The sequence below is a fragment of the Acomys russatus genome, chromosome 31, assembly GCF_903995435.1.
Source record: "Acomys russatus chromosome 31, mAcoRus1.1, whole genome shotgun sequence".
In the NCBI taxonomy this organism is placed as follows: Eukaryota; Metazoa; Chordata; class Mammalia; order Rodentia; family Muridae; genus Acomys; species Acomys russatus.
In genome coordinates this window covers 1723321-1739901 of record NC_067167.1, presented here as the reverse complement: position 1 = coordinate 1739901, position 16581 = coordinate 1723321, and the positions used below count along the sequence as shown (strand labels likewise).

Sequence of the window (16581 nt, the reverse complement as noted above, 5' to 3'; positions counted from 1 at the left end):
TGAATGGGGAACAGATTTGTGAGGGAACAGGTAATGTTTATCTATTAGAAGACTCCGGGGCTTGGTTTTGCCAGCTGAAACACTTCCTAGTACAGACTCTGAGTGGAGATATATATATGAGCCCAGAACAGGAGGTTGAGGCTTTTGGGGTCTTGGGGTTGTCAGGCTGTTCATCGCTCCACTGAGAGACTGCTCCAACGAAAGTTCCAGGCTTTGACTGCTGCTCCAGGTTCCGAGGCAGCTTTGCTTCTGCTGAAATCCTACTGACTACCCAGGTGAGTTTTGCTCCCAGGAACTGAGTACAAAAAGGTGTACTTGTGTGCCCATTAGCCTCTCTTCTCTCCTATCTAGGGTAAGTGGGTTGGAAGGGAGGTGTAAGCATTAAAGAACCCCAAATAAAGTAGGTTTGAAGGTTTAAGCACAACACACACCCACCTTTTTTTTTTTTTTTTTTTTTTTTTTTTTTTTTTGGGAGACAGGGTTTCTCTATTAAGCCCTGTCCTGGACTCTGTAGACCAGGCTTGCCTCTGCCTCCTGAGTGCTGGGATTACAGGCCTGGGCCACCATGCCCTTTTCACTTATTTTTTAGTGGCTGTGCCTGAGGCATGACACCTCGGGCCTTTCCCCTCCCTATAGCCTCCTCCCAGCCAAGCAGCTGAAGGTCTGAGGGCCTTTCTGTCTGCAGATGTCCGTTTGCAGACCCTGCCTGTCCATCTTCTCGGGGACTGCCGGGCCCTCAGGTCGGGGAGCCGCAGCACTCCTGCATGTTTTTGCTGGAGCAGCCAGTGCCCTGGACCTGCCGTGAGCCAGCTGGGCCTCCTGTCCCAGACTTGAGGATGATAAAAGCCAGGCCCACGCTCGAGGATGGTTTCGTTTTCTTTTATTTTTTTTTTTTTAAAAAAAGCCCCTAAACTCTACGGCTTCAAGGAAGCGCCAGAGAAACATAAGTTCATTTCTGTACACGTTGTAAAGCAAGAACTTGGCTCCCGAGACCTGGCCCTCCCGTGGGACCGCCTCTCTGCTGCCCCCGGCCGGGCGTTAAGGCGATTCTGTCCCGTGGGTCCTGCACACAGGGACACGGGTCACGGCAGCCCTGGCTCCGTGGGGCCAGACCAGTCCCTGCCCGGTGACCTTCCCGAGCTCCGCCCCGGCTTTGGTGCAGCATTGTAGTAGTGCACGCGCCTCCCCTTTGGTGGCCGAGGCCGTGTGACCTCCCCGTGTGATACCCATGCCCAGGCCTGCCCCCCTCGAGAAAATGGCCTTTGGATCGAGGGGACAAGCTGGACTTTATGAGCTAACAGGGGCGCAGCAGGGACGGCGCGGCGCTTCTCTCCTGGTTTTAAATAGTTAATGCTCTCGAAGGGGACGACGAGACACGGGTGCAGAGATTTCCACCAAAGTCCTGTGTGAAGGAAGTGACCCCAAGTCCCGGAAGATGGTGCGTGCATGTGGGCCACGGAGCCCCACGCCACCGAGGACACTGCCAGCTTCCTGGACACCCGCCTGGGGATCTTGGGCCGCGGACGCACCCACCCTCACTTGTGTCGCTGCAGCGATTTTCTCTTTCTCCTCTTGAAGAAGCAGCAGCACCTGCAAGGGCGGTGACACACGCGGTGTGAAGGGGATGACAAGAGCTGACCAGCAGCCAGCACGCTCAGGCACCCCCGTCCCCGCGGGCCTTACTTGGTTTCATCCGCCACCTCTACCTCTGCAGGGGCCGCGATGGGGGCGTTGGAGTGGCCCGCGGTGGGGTCATCCGCGTTCAGCTCTCCATTAGTGGAGTTGAGCGCCTATAAGGGCGGCGGGGGTCAGGGTCGCTCTGTGACAGCCACAGGCCCCGCGTCCCCTCCAGGACGTGTCCCCAGGCCCGGCCCTCACCTGGTTCTTGCTGTGGGGCTGGGCTTTGTCACGATGTGGTGGCTGGGAGGGCACGTCAGTGTGGACCGTGCCGATGGGTGTTGGCTGCGAGAGCGGATGTCAGGACAGGGTGGAGCCGCAGGCCTCGCTGCAGCCCCAGGACAGTTCCTGACCCACTCGCTGGCCCAGGCCGCCCTCCCGCCTAACGGGGCCCTACCACGTAACTGATGGGGGCGGGAGAGTGCCCCCACCTGCAGGGATCTCCATCTGTACCCCACTCTGGAGCACCCCTTCACTCGCAGAGACGCCCATCCAGTGCATCACCCACGGTGCAGCCCTCACCCGCCGGCGCTCCCCTCTCTGCACCCCTCACCTGGGGGCTCACACTGGGAACCCCTCACGCGCTCAGCTCTAACCTCTAACCGGGAGTTGGCTCACATCACCTCCACGTACCAGGGGCTTCCCGGCCCAGTCGTACTCGTAGTCGAACACGTAGCCGCTGCGGTCGAAGAGGTCGGTGAAGAGCTTCCTCAGGTAGTCGTAGTCTGGCTTCTCGAAAAAGTCCAGGCGCCTCACGTAGCGCAAGTAGGTGGCCATCTCCTCTGCGTAAGAGGACAGGGGCGTGGTCACGTGGGCGGACCCAGCGCGAAAGGGGCGTGGCCCCACGGCGGCGGGGCCCGGCGGGCCGCCTTACCCGGGAAGCTCTCACACAGCACCTCGATGGGCGTGGCGCGCTTGGTGTCTCCGATCTTCTGGTAGCGTTCCTTCAGCGTGTCGGCCTGCACCAAGTGACGCGGTCGTGACTGGCGCCCAGAGCCCGAGCCCCCCACCTCATTCCCCACCCGGGAGGCTCCGCCCACCTTGAGCCCCTGCCAGGGCAGGCTGCCGCGTAGGAAGTACATGAACATGTGTCCCAGCGCCTCCAGGTCGTCCCGGCGGCTCTGCTCTGCGGGGACAGCTCCGGCTCAGCAGCCGTCTTCCCCGCCCTCACCTCCCCGTGCACGCGCCGCTCACCTTTGCCCAGGTGCGTGTTGATGCTCATGTAGCGCGCCGTTCCCGTCAGGCTCTTGTGCTCGCGGTACGGGATGTGCTTCTTGGTCTCAGGGTCGATGTACTCCTTGGCCAGCCCGAAGTCGATGATGTGGATGGAGTGCTGCCGCTTGCTGCCCGGCCGCCCGACCAGGAAGTTCTCGGGCTTCACATCGCGGTAAATGAGGCTCTTGGTGTGCACGTACTCCATGCGAGTGATCTGTAGGGACCCACATCGCGAAGTTCAGCACCCAGGCCCCGCCCCTCCCGCCCGCCCTCCCCTCTCCCCCCCCTCCGCACCAGCTGGATGGCGATCATCAGCACCGTCTTGAGCGTGAAGGTGCGGTCGCACAGGTCGAACAGGTCCTCCAGGCTGGGCCCCAGCAGCTCCAGCACCATGGCGTTGTATTTCCCGCACGGGCCGAAATAGTAGACCTGAGGGACGCCCTCTGCAGAGGAAAGATGCAAGCTGCCGCCTGGAGGCCCTGCCCACCCCAGAAGTGCTGGCCCACGCCCCGGCGCCCACCCGCCTCACCTGCCGTGCTGAGCTGCTTGTAGAAGCGGTACTCCAAGTGCAGCTGCGGCGCCCGGGACTTGATAGGCTCCTGCGGGACAGAGGTCTGTTACCCAGGCCCTCTTCCCAGGCCTGGGCGCACAGCAGGGCATGGGTGGGGCACACTCACCAGCTTGATAGCCACGTACTCATTCGTATACAGGTTCTTTCCTGCGGAAACAAGAGAGGCCATGGGGACTGTGGACTAGAGAGCCTACGCCACCCAAAGCCGCATTCTCCACAGGAGTATGTGGGCACCCCCTCCCAATGGCTGTTAAGTAAGTTCCCACTGCCTAGGAATCCCTGCACTTGCATGCAACCACGGGGAGGTGTCTCCCTTGGGTCATGACAAAGCCCCTCACATTGGAGGCAGCCCCACAAAGCCACACATGCTACCAAGATGGCTGGCTGAGCCAGCGGAGTGCTGAGTCCCCATGCTGGCCACCCCACGCTGGCAAATCCAACAGCAGGCTCAACCCCAGAGTCATCTGGCCTCTCTCGAGGGGGTCACAATCTGTCCTGGCCATACCCTAGCCCCTCAGCACCCTGTGTTCACCTCAGCATCTCTAGTCACAAAGGGTACCTCAGAGCCACACCCCAGTGTTTGCACCTGCCACCACTGCAGGAAAAACCTATTCCTCCCCTAGTGGCCCTGCATAAAGCAGCAGGCTGAGTCACTGGGGTGGCTTCCACAGGCAGGCTCTGTCTACAACTGCCTCAGAAGCTGTCAGCGCCCCTGTCCCCAGACACCCAGCAGGGACGGTCACTCCATCACCCTCAAGTTGCTAAGGCCACGATGCCGGCATGCAGCCCTTGGCTGCTACCAGCCAAGTTCAGTGGGTTTCTCTTGTATCCCTTTGACAGTGGTGGCCTCCAAGCCACCAGACCATGCAGGCTATATACAGTGAGGCTCCACAGAGCTTCTTCCAAGAGACGGATCCAGGTGGTCATGGGTCTCATCTACCCCTCACTCTGCAAGCCTGTCAGCTCTCCTGGGTGAGCAGCCAATGGCTGTCCCTTGCCTGCACGCTGTGCTCAGCCAGCTGTCTTCTGCGAGGGTCTGTTCGGGCCTTAGCCCTCTCTTCCCTGGACTGTTTGTCTCCGGAGCTGTGGCTCTGCCACGGAGTCTCCTTGGCTGCAGGGTCAGGGCTGCCTAGGAGCAGGTGTCTCCAACTGTAACCACCACAGGGTCACTCTGCTCTTCTGTGGCCATTTCCTTGGGGCCTCTGCTGACCCAACTCAGCACCTGAGCCAAGTCCTTGGGGCCCCAGGTTCCCTGTGCACCTGACAGACTGAAGGCACAGAAGTCACGTGGGGGCACGGACAGTGTGCAAGTGTGTGAGGCTGCCTGCAGGCCAGCTGAGGAGCATGGCAGCTGAGGCGCTCAGTGTAGAGCTGGCCATGCATGCTGACAACCTGGCTCGAGCCCCCAGAATCCACAGAAAGGTGGTGAAAGGAGAGAAGTGAGACTCTCCACAGTTGTCCCTGATCCCCACAGGGGTGTATGACACGCCTGTTCTCCAACATATACACATTAATACCTTTTCTTAAATGTGGGGGAGGGGTTCTGGGGAGACAGCTCAGCAGTTTAGGACCACTGGCTACTCTTCCAAAGGATCTAGGTTCAGTTAGTACCCACAGGGGGGGGCTCACAACAGTCCCTACTTAAAGGGAAATCTCGTGCCCTCTTCCAGCGACATACATGCAGACAAAACACCCACATATAAACAAATAAAGTGTGTAGGAGGCAAGTAGGTGTGGTTGTGCACTTGACCCCAGCACTTGGGAGGCAGAGGCAGGTGGATCTCTGAGTTCTGCCTAGCTAGGTCTACAAAGCGAGTCCAGGACAACCAGGGCTACATGGTGGGACTCTTTTTCGGGGGGTGGGGGCGCACAAACAAAGGGATAGAATATGGCCCCATAAGAGGAAAAAAGTTGCACAAACATAAGGGATTCAATTTTCCCAATTTAATGAACAATTATCACTCCACAGATCCCAAGAGCTTAATGTCCCCAGGCCAGATACAGACCTAGGGAAGGCAAGGGGGCCAGTGGAGGATGGGGGCTCAGGCAAGGAAGCAGCTCACAGTCACCAGGGAATTAGCACCTTCAACACTCTAATTCTGTGAGGTAGCAGGAGGAGACAAGCTCTCACTGTGTAGCACAGGCAGGCCTGCACTTGTCAAGATCCCTGGCTCAGCACCTTGAGTGCTGTGACGCTAGCTCAGAGCTGGGGATGCAACCCTGTGCCTGGCTGAGCACCAGTCCCACTGAGCTGTGTGTACATATCCTACCCTTCTTCAGGGTGTAAACAGCTGACAGGGACTCTGAGCATCCAGCAGTGAGGGGGCTGGCTCTGCACTCCAACAAAGGTCAAAGTGCACAAGCTGGTGATAGGCTCCACCCCTAGCAGTAAGAACAGGAAGCAGCAAGCCCCCCTCACTGGCACACAAGCATCCCAGATGCAGGCCCTGCACAGGACTCAGGGGAAACCCCCTCAGGATGTCTACGCCGCTGGGTCTATGATCTGTACCCAGCTCTGAGCGGTTAGCTGCTGCCCCACACCTAAGGACAGGACCCCTGAAAGTGCTCCTGGCCATGTACACATGCACGCGTGTTTATGCTTGCCTGTGTACATTCAGGGCTACAGTTTTGGGTTTTTTTTTGTTTTTTGTTTTTGTTTTTTTGGCCTTTTTGTTTTTCGAGACAGGGTCTCTGTATGTTAGCCTTGGCTGTCCTGGACTCACTTTGTAGCCCAGGCTGGCCTCGAACTCACAGCAATCCGCCTGCCTCTGCCTCCCGAGTGCTGAGATTAAAGACGTGCACCACCACCACTCAGCTTTTTTTTTCTTTTTGAGACAGAGTTTCTCTGTGTAGCCTTAGCTGTACTGGCTTTGTAGACCAGGCTGGCCTTGAACTCAGAGATCTGCCTGCTTCTGCCTCCCGAGTGCTGGGATTAAAGCCTGGCAGCAGCTGAGGCCACAGCATAGACCTGGCACAGGAGTGCAGAGGCTCTGCATCACGATTGGCTCCTGTGCTGGCCTTGAGCAGCCAGCGAGTACAATGGCCTCCCAGGGGAGGCAGGCAGCACTTAGCCCATGACCATGGTGTCCCCACAGTGTGACCAGACTATGTAGTTCTCATGGACCCAGTGGGAACCATCACCCCATTAGCAAGGTCAGGAGTGAAGGGGGACACTTCTAGTGAGGCACACATAGGACTTGGGAGGCTGGTGGCCACAGGTGCTCCCTGGCCACACTTCTCTCGCCTGAACACCTCAGGTGAGGTCTGAGACCTGAGGTGCCGGATAAGGAGCTTTTGAACAGGTCTCCCACCACCCTGCACAGGATGCATATTTAGGGGGACCCTTGGCATCCTGGGCACCCACGAGCTCAGCCCCGTGTGCTAAAGCCTACTGGGATGGACACTGCTGGGGTATGCAAAGCCTGACACAGCCACTGGACAGGCCAGGGTGAAGCAAGCTGTGACCTCAGTTCTTCCCCACAAAGCCAGGGCCGCTCCTTCCTCCTGAAGCCCCTGGTGATGGACCCACGACGGTGTTCACGGGACTCACCTAGGCGAAGCTCTCCAAAGTTCCCACAGCCTATCTTCTTGCCGACGCGGAAGTTGGGGCCCACCATCAGGACCCCTGAGCTGGTCCCGGAACCGCGGACGCCGTGGTTGCTCCGGCTCGTGCCGGCCTTGGACATTCTCCGGCCCTCCTCCAACTCCCCCTTCCCTCCTTTCTTGTCAAAATCCATAAGTTTGTGGTACCCTGGCCTCTCCACGGTGACTCTGCCGTGAGATCCGAGTGCGAAACCTGAGCTCGCGCCCGGCTTAGTACACCATTGCGCCCAATGGCCCCTCGGCTCCTGGCTAGTGACACCAGGGTGTGTTTGTGGGCCTGGCCGCGGTGCTCATCTCGGTGGCCTCAGGGTCACTTGCAGGGAGAGAAGACATTCTGACAACAGGTCCCTCCGCCTTAAATCTTGTGGAGCCCAGCTGTGAAGAAAGAGGCACCGGTCAGAGGACGGGGTACACGACATGCTCCCAGTGGGCAGGTACAGAAAGATCTTTAAAGGTCTGAACAAGACTGGTGTCATCTCTGCCTGGGAAGATGCATCTGTCCCCATGGGACAGACACATGTCCTGCTGACCACAGCAAAGGCTGCCATGGTGTGACCAGAGCGAGGCTGACAGAAGTCAGAGGCTGGGGTGGGTGGCCAAGGCTCTACGTGACATAGAGCTGTGTCGCCCAGTGGGCAGACGCTGAGAAGGGATACTCGGTCTGACCACACCAGAGACAGCCACAACAGGGAAGTGGGATGGCAGAGCAAACAGTACCCACGTAGGAACAGCAGCTACACCTCCAACCATGCACGCAGCCATGGCAGGATGGCGCGTGGCATGCAGCACCAGGTGATCAAGGGGCTCAGTAGTGCCACAGGCAGGGAGCACCTACCTCTCCACCCTGATCTGCACCTCTCAACCCCCAAAGACCTGGCTCTTGCCAGGCCATCCACATGGAAGGGCGTGGCTAGCTGCAAATGTGCCCAAGGATGGGCAGCCAGAGCCAGGGCCAGCCAGAGGGCCTGGAGCATGCAGAGCACAACCTAAAGACTTGTCTCCAGGCCAGGCCAGCTGCAGGTGCGAGGCGGCTTGGGCTCTGAGGCAGGAGCCACAGCTGGGATCATTTCTGTCTTGAGACCCGAGCAATCAGTGTCACAGTCCAGGGTCCCATGAAAGCTAGATAGAACACAGCCCCACCTCTCAGAGAAGGCAGGACCTCAGGTACCAGAGGCCATGGTAGATCTCACATACTTGCACCCCACAGCCTGACACCCTTGGGTCCCCCTCTGCCCACCATGGTGCTCTCAGCAGTTCTGTAGGGGGCTTAATAGGCCTGGCCTGCTCCTGACCCACAGGAGGAAGGCCTACGCAGAAGATAGCATGAGATGCCAGCACCATGGGCCTTGAGGATGAGGAAGAGAGAGGTGTGTCTCCAGAGGCAGGTATGGAGGCAGGACACTGGCAGCGGTTGCCTCTGGGCCAGGGTGAGGGATATACAACAAAGAAAAGCACCTGCCCCTCAGTCCCACCTGCCCTCATTCAGAACGCTTCCTCCAGAGCCTGCGCCACAGACGTCCTCGGCCACCCCCCATCTGATGGGGCTCTCTTTCCATTGGGAAGTGCACTGTGCACTCCTCATCCTGGCTGGATGGTTGCACACCCGTGAGCTGCAGAGCTGCCCACTGGAGGCCCAGGCTGCACACCAAATGCATTTGACCCTGAGGTGTGTGACTCAACATGGGGCCTTGACTCCATACCCACCTATGATGTGTGCAAGTCAAGACCCACGTGGTCGCGCTCGCGCGCGCGCGCGCGCACACACACACACACACACACACACACTTCCATGGTCAGCAGCAACAGGCAACATCGCATCTGTTGTGGGGCTCAGGCCAGCTAGGATGTGCAGTGAGAGAGCATCTGCAGGGCTGCACAGGAGGAAGGCAAATGAGAGGCAGAGGACGCGTCCGCACAGGGAACCAAGCACAGGGGGCTCAAAGCAGGCAGGCTGCAGGAGGACGGGGCCCCACTGTCACACCTTTGTGCTTTTGATCCATGGCCTTCTTGGGCCAGTAAGTGTGCTGTCCACATCCTGAGTGGATGTGGCAGCCAGGTAACACCACCAGAGACTCTCTTGTCCACCTACTGTCCCCATGCACCCTACAGGACAGTTGGGGACCATGGCCACAGCCTGTCTTATGGCAGCTCCATGGTGCCAGGGAGGTGGCTATGCTAGGGACACGAAGCCTGGCATGACACCACCATGGCTGCCCAGCACACGGACCACTACTCCTCACTCAGAGGTGCCCAAGAGCACGCACAGACCACAGGAAACCTGTCACTCCAACCCAGATGGCCAGTAGACAGACAACCCTGGTGCCAAGCAGCTGCGCTGTCTCAGACACACCTGACTATGTGTGGAGTGACCTGAGGCCCAGAGGAAACACCACTAGAGCTGGTTGAAGCTTGGAGCTAAAAATAGAGCCCTTGAAAGGAGGGCAGGGCTCCCAGCACTAAATAAACCTTCCCTGGCCTGACCCATAGGGCCCAGAGCCCGAGTCTTCCCCGACGGGAGGCCGTCCCCAGGGGCAAGGCCAGGCGTAGGGGAAATGGCTGGGTTGGCCTGGGCAAGGCTAGGCCGCAGAGCCAGCTATAGGTGCTCACTGCTGAGGGAGCTGGCTGACAGCGGGCTGTACTCCCACCAGAGACACAGCACGCACCTGCCCTGTTCTTTTTGGGGTCCTCCATCTTGCTGGGGCCCTGGCTGCTCCTCTGCTGGAGGCCCCCAAGCCCCTTCTCTGTATCTCCACTCAGTGATGTCACAGTCCCTGGCTGACGTCACTGGCAGCTCCCAGGTTATAGCTGGCACCCACCTGAGGGGAGAAGCAGGGCCAGCAGCCACCATGGGAGGCCTGCAGTGGGTAGGGCTTTGAGCTGTACCTGAGTGACAAGGGCCTTTCTTCCTGTCCCTCCAACACTCAGGCTGTGTCACACCAGGACTGGAATCCTGGAAGACAGCTGGAGACACTTAGGGTTGAAGCCAAGGCAGGAAAGCAGCCTGATCAGCAGGGTTAGTGCCGCCTGGCCAGCGGGCAGCTGAGCGGAGCAGTAAGTTGGGATCTGACAGCAACGGCAGAGGGGAGAGCCAGGGGACTTCTCAGTACCTTGTCTTTGGAGAAAGGCACCCCATAACACCATGGCTCGCCTGCTCCTGGTCACAAGTCACTGTCCCCAAAGGTACATGGAAACCAGTTGGGGTGACTAGAGCAAGCACTGTGATGGTGGCAGTGCCCCTGTATAGCGGGAGAGGCTGGACTCCGCTGGACCAGGCAGCGCAGCCACAGCCAGTGTGGGGGGCTTGCTGTTCTGCATGGACCTCACCAACAGCTGGGCTGACAATGCCCAGACAAGGCTGAGAGGACAGCCTGGACCACAGCTCTGGGCAGACCTGTGTATGTGCCAGGGTGGCAGAGTGTCTAGGATCATCTGGAGGACCCATCAATACACTGAAGAAGAGGAAGCTGACTCCCGCGTCAGCCACATCAGCTGCAGTGTCCACAGCACTCAAACACACTGACACAGGACGACCCATTGCAGCCAGAACCCTGACAGCCAGTGTACACTCTGCCCAGCAAACACCTACTACCCTCTCTGTGCCTCTGATGCCCAAACACTGCTGCAGCGTGAGCTACACAAAGGAGGCTGAAGGTGAAGACGGGCGGGGAGGACACAGCCTCATCTACCACTCTCACTGAACGCCGGCCACACCAGAGCAGATGGCGTCCCCCGGGGACTCCAGTTTCTGGGACTGAGGACCTCACCCCCTCTGCACTCCTGGGTTGACAGAAGGGTGGGTGACGGGAAACACTGAGCCTCTTGCACTCTGTGGGGTCTTCCTGACCCAGGTCTCAGCAAGGGTGACACTGTAGGACCCTATGGGGACACAGGGAGCCACAACATGGAGTGAGGAGAGGCCCAGGGTGCTGCTCAACACCCACAGAGCCTAAGTTGGAGCTTGGCAAAAGCCTGAGTTCCACAGAGCTGTGGAAAGCCACGAGGCTGGCATCACTGAGCACATGGGCAGGCATAGGCATTGACCACTGACCATGGCCTACTGAGGTGGAGCTATCTCTGCGTGCGCCAGAGGCTGATGCCAAGAGTCGAGTGCCTTCCTGGGTAATTCTCCACCCTATGTTGAGGCCATTTAAGTGAGTGCTTGGAGACCTGAGCCTGGGCAGCCTTTGCCACACTGGCCTTGAGCCACCATGGTCCTGCCTCCTGGCCCTAAGTGCGGGGGAGACAGGTGTAAGCCACCATGCTTGGTTTGAACACTTTAGAACAGTACACTGGGTGGTGCAGGAGGGAAGCGTGCAAGTGGATACTCTGATACAGGTGAGCACCACACACCTTACTCTGAGGGGACATCTGGCCATGAGGCACCTCACAGCCCTGGCTGTCAGTACTGCCTACCACCGTCTGCGTGCCGAGTGCACACATCTGGCCTCCGCTGGACAGCGAGGCCAGCACTGAGTGAAGCACAGGCTCACAGCACACCACTGCCCACTGGGGAGTAGTAGTCAGCCAGCAGCCGTGCCCAGGCCACACCTCCTCTCAGGGGCCCAATTCAACAGTCAATGGCAACGTGCAGATTTCCCAGGAGCCCAAAGGGGTATGTCCCCACAGGAGGCACAGGCCGCAGACAGTGAGTGGGAGAGGACAGGCAGCGTCTGGGGCTGCACACCAGCTGCCAGCCCTTTGGGTCCCAGCCCCCCCAAAGCCTGCCCTGTGGCCCTGCTTCCCGTGTCCCTCCCCCACCTGCATACACACTTGAAGACCCTTACAGGCCTAAGCTAGGGGTTCCTTTAGCTGACCTAGGGATGCCCCCAACCTTTCCCACTGTAGCCCAAGGAGAACATTCACAAACCAAGATTCCAGGAGCCAAGGAGTTGAAAGACCATCCTCAGACACATGGAGGTCAGCCTAGGCTACAGCAGAGTCAAGGACAGTTTCCTTGGGTGTGGTGTCACACACCGATTTCCCAGCATTCAGGAAGCTGAGGCAGGCATGAGTTTAGGGCCAGCCTGGACTATATGGTGAGTTCAGGGCCAGCTTTGGCGACAGAGTTGCAGTATTGTCTCAAAAAACAAAACAGGGCTGCTGAGATGGCTCAGAGGGCAAAGCCTCCAAGTCTCTTCATCAATCCCTGGAAACCGAATCCATTTGGAAGACTACCGCCTGGTCTACACAGCAAGCTGCGGGGTGGCCAGGCCTAGAGACCCCTGCTGCATCAAGAAGACAAACCAAAGCGCAAGAAGACAAGTGACTCCACCAAGCTGCCCTCTGACCACCAAGGCACAAAACGCCATGTTGCCAGTCACACTTGAGAGACTCAAGACTTCTAAAGAGCCAGGCGCAGTGACAGGCACAGTGACAGGCGCAGTGACCCTGGCACTCGGGAGGGGGAAACAGGAGCAGCAGTTCAGGACCATCCTAACTCACACAAGAGCTCGGCTCAAAATCTAAAATAAAACAAGCAAGACGGGCTTCTTCCCACATGGACTGAGCCAGGGTGGCAGCCCTGGAGGGTGTAGGGAGTCCATGGCTGGCACCCGACTGGAGAACCACACCTCTGGGCTGCAGGCACAGACAGACAAGTGCCCTGCTGTCCCTGGCCCACAGTCTCACTCGAGGACTCAATGCAAGGCTGCTTGCTGCCGCTGTCCTGTCCCCTGTCCCGTGTCAGAGGCTCTAGATCTGTCATTCAACAGGATGTGACATCAATCTGTCTTAGCCTGGTGGTGCTGAGCTGTCCCGAGGGACAAGGGTGTGGCAAGAGGCCCAGGGCAACCTGAAGACCTGCTCTAGGGGAAAGGAATCTCAGCCGACCAGCAGGGATGGCCCCTTGACCACTGGGTCCTGAATGACACTAATTCCCCAGCGCAGGCCCTCTTTCAGAGAGGCAAGTATGGGCAGCCACCCACAACACCTTATTTCTAATGGGACCCACTACCCACCCAATGGTGCAGCCTGGTGTCTTAGCAGAAACTGTGAAAGCCAGGTATCCCTCTGTCCTTACACTCTCACCAGGGGCCTATCTCAGGACTGGGGACCACCCAGGAGGCCCCATGGGGCAATAGGCATAAACATGCAGCCAGATGAGGTACATGGACAGATGTGACAGATGTGGGACCCAGGCTTGGCTCTTTGCCACCTGTTTCCAGGTGTCCTGTGCCCCTCTGCCTAGGATGGAGCCTCCTGGTGACAGTGCAGTGTGTGGGATAGAGCATAGAGGGGAGGAATTCGTAGGGTCTGACGGCCAAACATCCCCAGGGGCCAACTCCTCAGGTGACCAGGTAGCCACCCAAACACTCCCAGCATGCTTCTACAGTTTAGGAGCCCAGTGGAGACCTGCTGAGGTTTCCCCGACACCATATCTTGAGGTCAAGCCCCTGCTTTGTGCCTGCAGTGTGACTGACAGCTCTTGGGGACCAGGATGGGGACAACTGGCTCAGAGATCAAAGCAGTGCATGGGTCGCTCCCTACACAAGTGGTGCTGCGCAGCCTCTGAAGTAGCAGAGGTGACAGGGAGTGGGTAAGAACACAGAGACACAGTGCGTCCTCCCAACCCCATGGGGCCACTCAACACAGGCTTCCTCAGGCAGAGGCCCCCTGGCCTCCACCAGCATACCCAGTCACTAGCATCAGATTGCCAGAGCCCAGGTCCCCCTATACTGAGCAGGCCACCTCACAGACCCCATACCTCTCCGCTGAGTGTGTGGTCCCCATGCCTAGGGCTGTGCCAGCACTGACCAACAAGCTCTTGGACGAAGACGCCAGGGCACTGACTGGCACACTAATGTCGGGCTTACAAGGAAAAAGCTTGGATCCAGCAAGAGCCACCAAGCCAGTGATGGCAAATGTGGGAGTGAATGTGGATGAAGGAGCTAGAGGCTCCTTCACATGGCCCCACCTGTCCCCAGATTATGAAAAAGCCAGTGGCCTGTCCCATATCACCTTGACACTGAAGTCCACACTCTACACACTTAGCCAGAGCAGGACCATACAGCACTGCATCTCCCACCTAGCCTACCACACAGCCGAGGGCAGGACCTCACAGGTCCCCAGACCCTTGCAGAAGACATGTTGGTTGGCTGCTGCTGGTGGAAGGGGTCTAGGACAGCTCTGTGGTGAGGAGTCACACTCAGAATAGACACCACCTGCCCTGGCGCACGGCCTCTGTCCTGCCTGGTGTGTGGATACACATCCCCAGAGCCTGCATCTAGGATGATTATTCCTCTCTCGTAAGGCCCGCATAGACACAAGTTGTCCCCTGCATTTTTCTGGCATGCCACGTTTGTCCCAATTCACCAATGGGCACATGGAAGCAGCTTCATTGCCGAGAACTCTACCTCTGGCCTTCTGCTGGGGGCAGCCGCTGTGTGATTAAGGAGAAGTCACAGGACTGCACACCTCGGTGGAGAGCACTGGCTGCCTGGCCTCTAGAGCACGCTTGAAGCCCACAGGAACCATTCCAAGGTGAAATCAAAGCAGACAGAGGCCGTATCTCTGAGCAGGCCCTGGAGCCTTGGTTAGCTTTGGAACCCCTTTATCTGGCCCTCCTAGGGGTCCTCGGCTCTCTTGCTCAGTCTCTCAGGTCCCCTCCCACTGGCTCCCAGGAAACCACCAGGCCTCAGCCTCTGTGGGGAGAGTGGAGACTTAAAGTGTCTGCTCAGCCCTGGAGACTCTTGGCAGGCACTGTGTGCCCATGATCTGGGAAACCCACCAGCCAGTACCACACAGCTCCGGTGGAAAAACACAACCCCACACACTGTCCTCTACACCCGAGCACAGTCCCCAGGGCAGGCGGAGGAGCCAAGACACACTGTACCCCCACACACACCTGACTTGGTCAGCACAGTCCATGTGGGCAGCTGGGGTTTCTCCCATACCGACAAGGCCTTTGTGCCTTCCAGCTCCCACAGCTCCCAGACCACGGACGAAGACCCATCAGCCTCCAGAGCCCTAATGGGCTGGGTGAGCAGACTGCAAGGCAGAGAGCACAGAGACAAGTCTCCTGGCCGCCACCTACACACCACCCAGGCTGTTTCCTGAAAACTGCCATCCGGAGGCCACGAAGACGAAAACCCAGCTGCCCCAAACCTAGAAGCCCAGGACGCCACAGAAGACCCCTCCCTGCAGGCACTGTGTTCCCATTTCTTATTCAAAGAGTCACCCGTGGGCAAAGCTGGGACACAGAAGGACAGACAGGGGAGGGGACCCAGCAGCCTGCTCAGACATCTCACCCCTCCTGCCTTGATCCGTGTATTTCCGGAAAACAAAGCCGGTGGCGAGAGCGGAAGGGGGAGGGCGCAGGCAGCTGAGCCCAGAGTTCCCAAGCAGCTCCCTGCAACAGGTGCCCCCCTCCACCTCAACAGGACCCTCTGTCCCTGTCCCCAAGCCATCCAGCTCTTCTCCCCCATCAAACCATCAGGACCTCAGAGAGTAAAGAACGAACGTCAGGGAGAAGGGCCGGGGTGTGGAGGGACAGGGAGTCCGGCCCAGAGACCAGATGGCCAGGGGTCTGATAACAAGAACCGGACGTCGGAGGACACAGGAAAAAAAAAAAAAAAAGGGGTTGCAGGTAGGTTGCACACCTGGGAAGGAAGCTCGGGAAATTGAGGGGCAAGAGCGCAGGAACACGTATGAGGTCAGAGCGTCAAGGAACACTGAGGCAGAATGAGGGGTCCCCGGAAGAGGGTGACCGGAAGTGGGGGCGCCAGGGTGTCGCAGGTGAGCTGAGCACCTGGGAAACAGTAAACAAGGGAACTCAAAGATCCGAGAACCAGAGCAAAGGTGGAGTCAGAGTGAGGGCTACTGAAGCAGAGTGACCGGAAGTGGGGGTCGCGCGGGGCAGAGCACTCATGGGGAACCTCTGGGTGGGTGGGTGGGGGACCGTGCTCGCCCTGGGGTGGAGATGCGGGGGGGGTCATCCGGGGTCACGGGGTCGTGGCGCGGCGGGGGTGGGCGCGGCCGGTCCTGCGCGCGCAACATTACCTGCGCCCCGCCTGGGGCCCGCGGGCGGCGGCGGCCGAGCTCAGCAGCGCGGCGTCCCCCGCTCCGGGCCCCGCGCACGTTCGCGCTCCGGCTCCGGCCCCCGCTCCGGCTCCCGCGCTGCCGGGGCCGGCCTCGGCATGTTCGGCGGAGAGGGCCGGGCTCCGCCGCTCCGCCGCGCCCGCTCCGCGGAGCCCCCGCGCGCCTTACGCCGCCAGCGTCGGCCAGCGAGGGGGGGGGCGGAGGCCTGCGCGCGCCACTGCGCAGGCGCGGACGGGCCGCTCCAGGCGTGCGCGGGGCTGCGTCATAGCGCGGGGCGTGGCCTTGAGGCGGGGAACGTGGCTTTACGACTCTTGAGGGCTTTGGTATCCAAGGAGGACGCGAGCTTTACGACGGTCAGAGCAGGGGCTCGGAGGCGAGCGGGGGCGTGGCTTGGAGGTGGGCACGGAACTCTAACCACAAGGTAGGGGCGTGGCCTTGAGGAAGGGGAAGCGCTTTGCGGCGGGGTGGGGGCGTGACCT

At 59.2% G+C, this 16581-nt stretch overlaps 1 protein-coding gene across 1 annotated transcript; it reads right to left on the bottom strand.

Annotated features, from left to right (window-relative positions):
- Window positions 1–876: 876 nt before the first annotated feature.
- Csnk1g2 (casein kinase 1 gamma 2) lies at window positions 877–16160 on the bottom strand. Its single transcript, XM_051172863.1, has 12 exons — window positions 16064–16160; window positions 7014–7441; window positions 3570–3610; window positions 3422–3491; window positions 3187–3335; window positions 2872–3106; window positions 2718–2803; window positions 2552–2636; window positions 2311–2459; window positions 1879–1962; window positions 1684–1790; window positions 877–1590 (listed from the first exon to the last, which is right to left on the bottom strand). The coding sequence occupies exons 2-12, from the start codon at window positions 7198–7200 to the stop codon at window positions 1536–1538; spliced, it is 1248 nt and encodes a 415-aa protein (XP_051028820.1). The 5' UTR covers window positions 7201–7441; window positions 16064–16160; the 3' UTR covers window positions 877–1535.
- Between the last annotated feature and the right edge of the window lie 421 nt (window positions 16161–16581).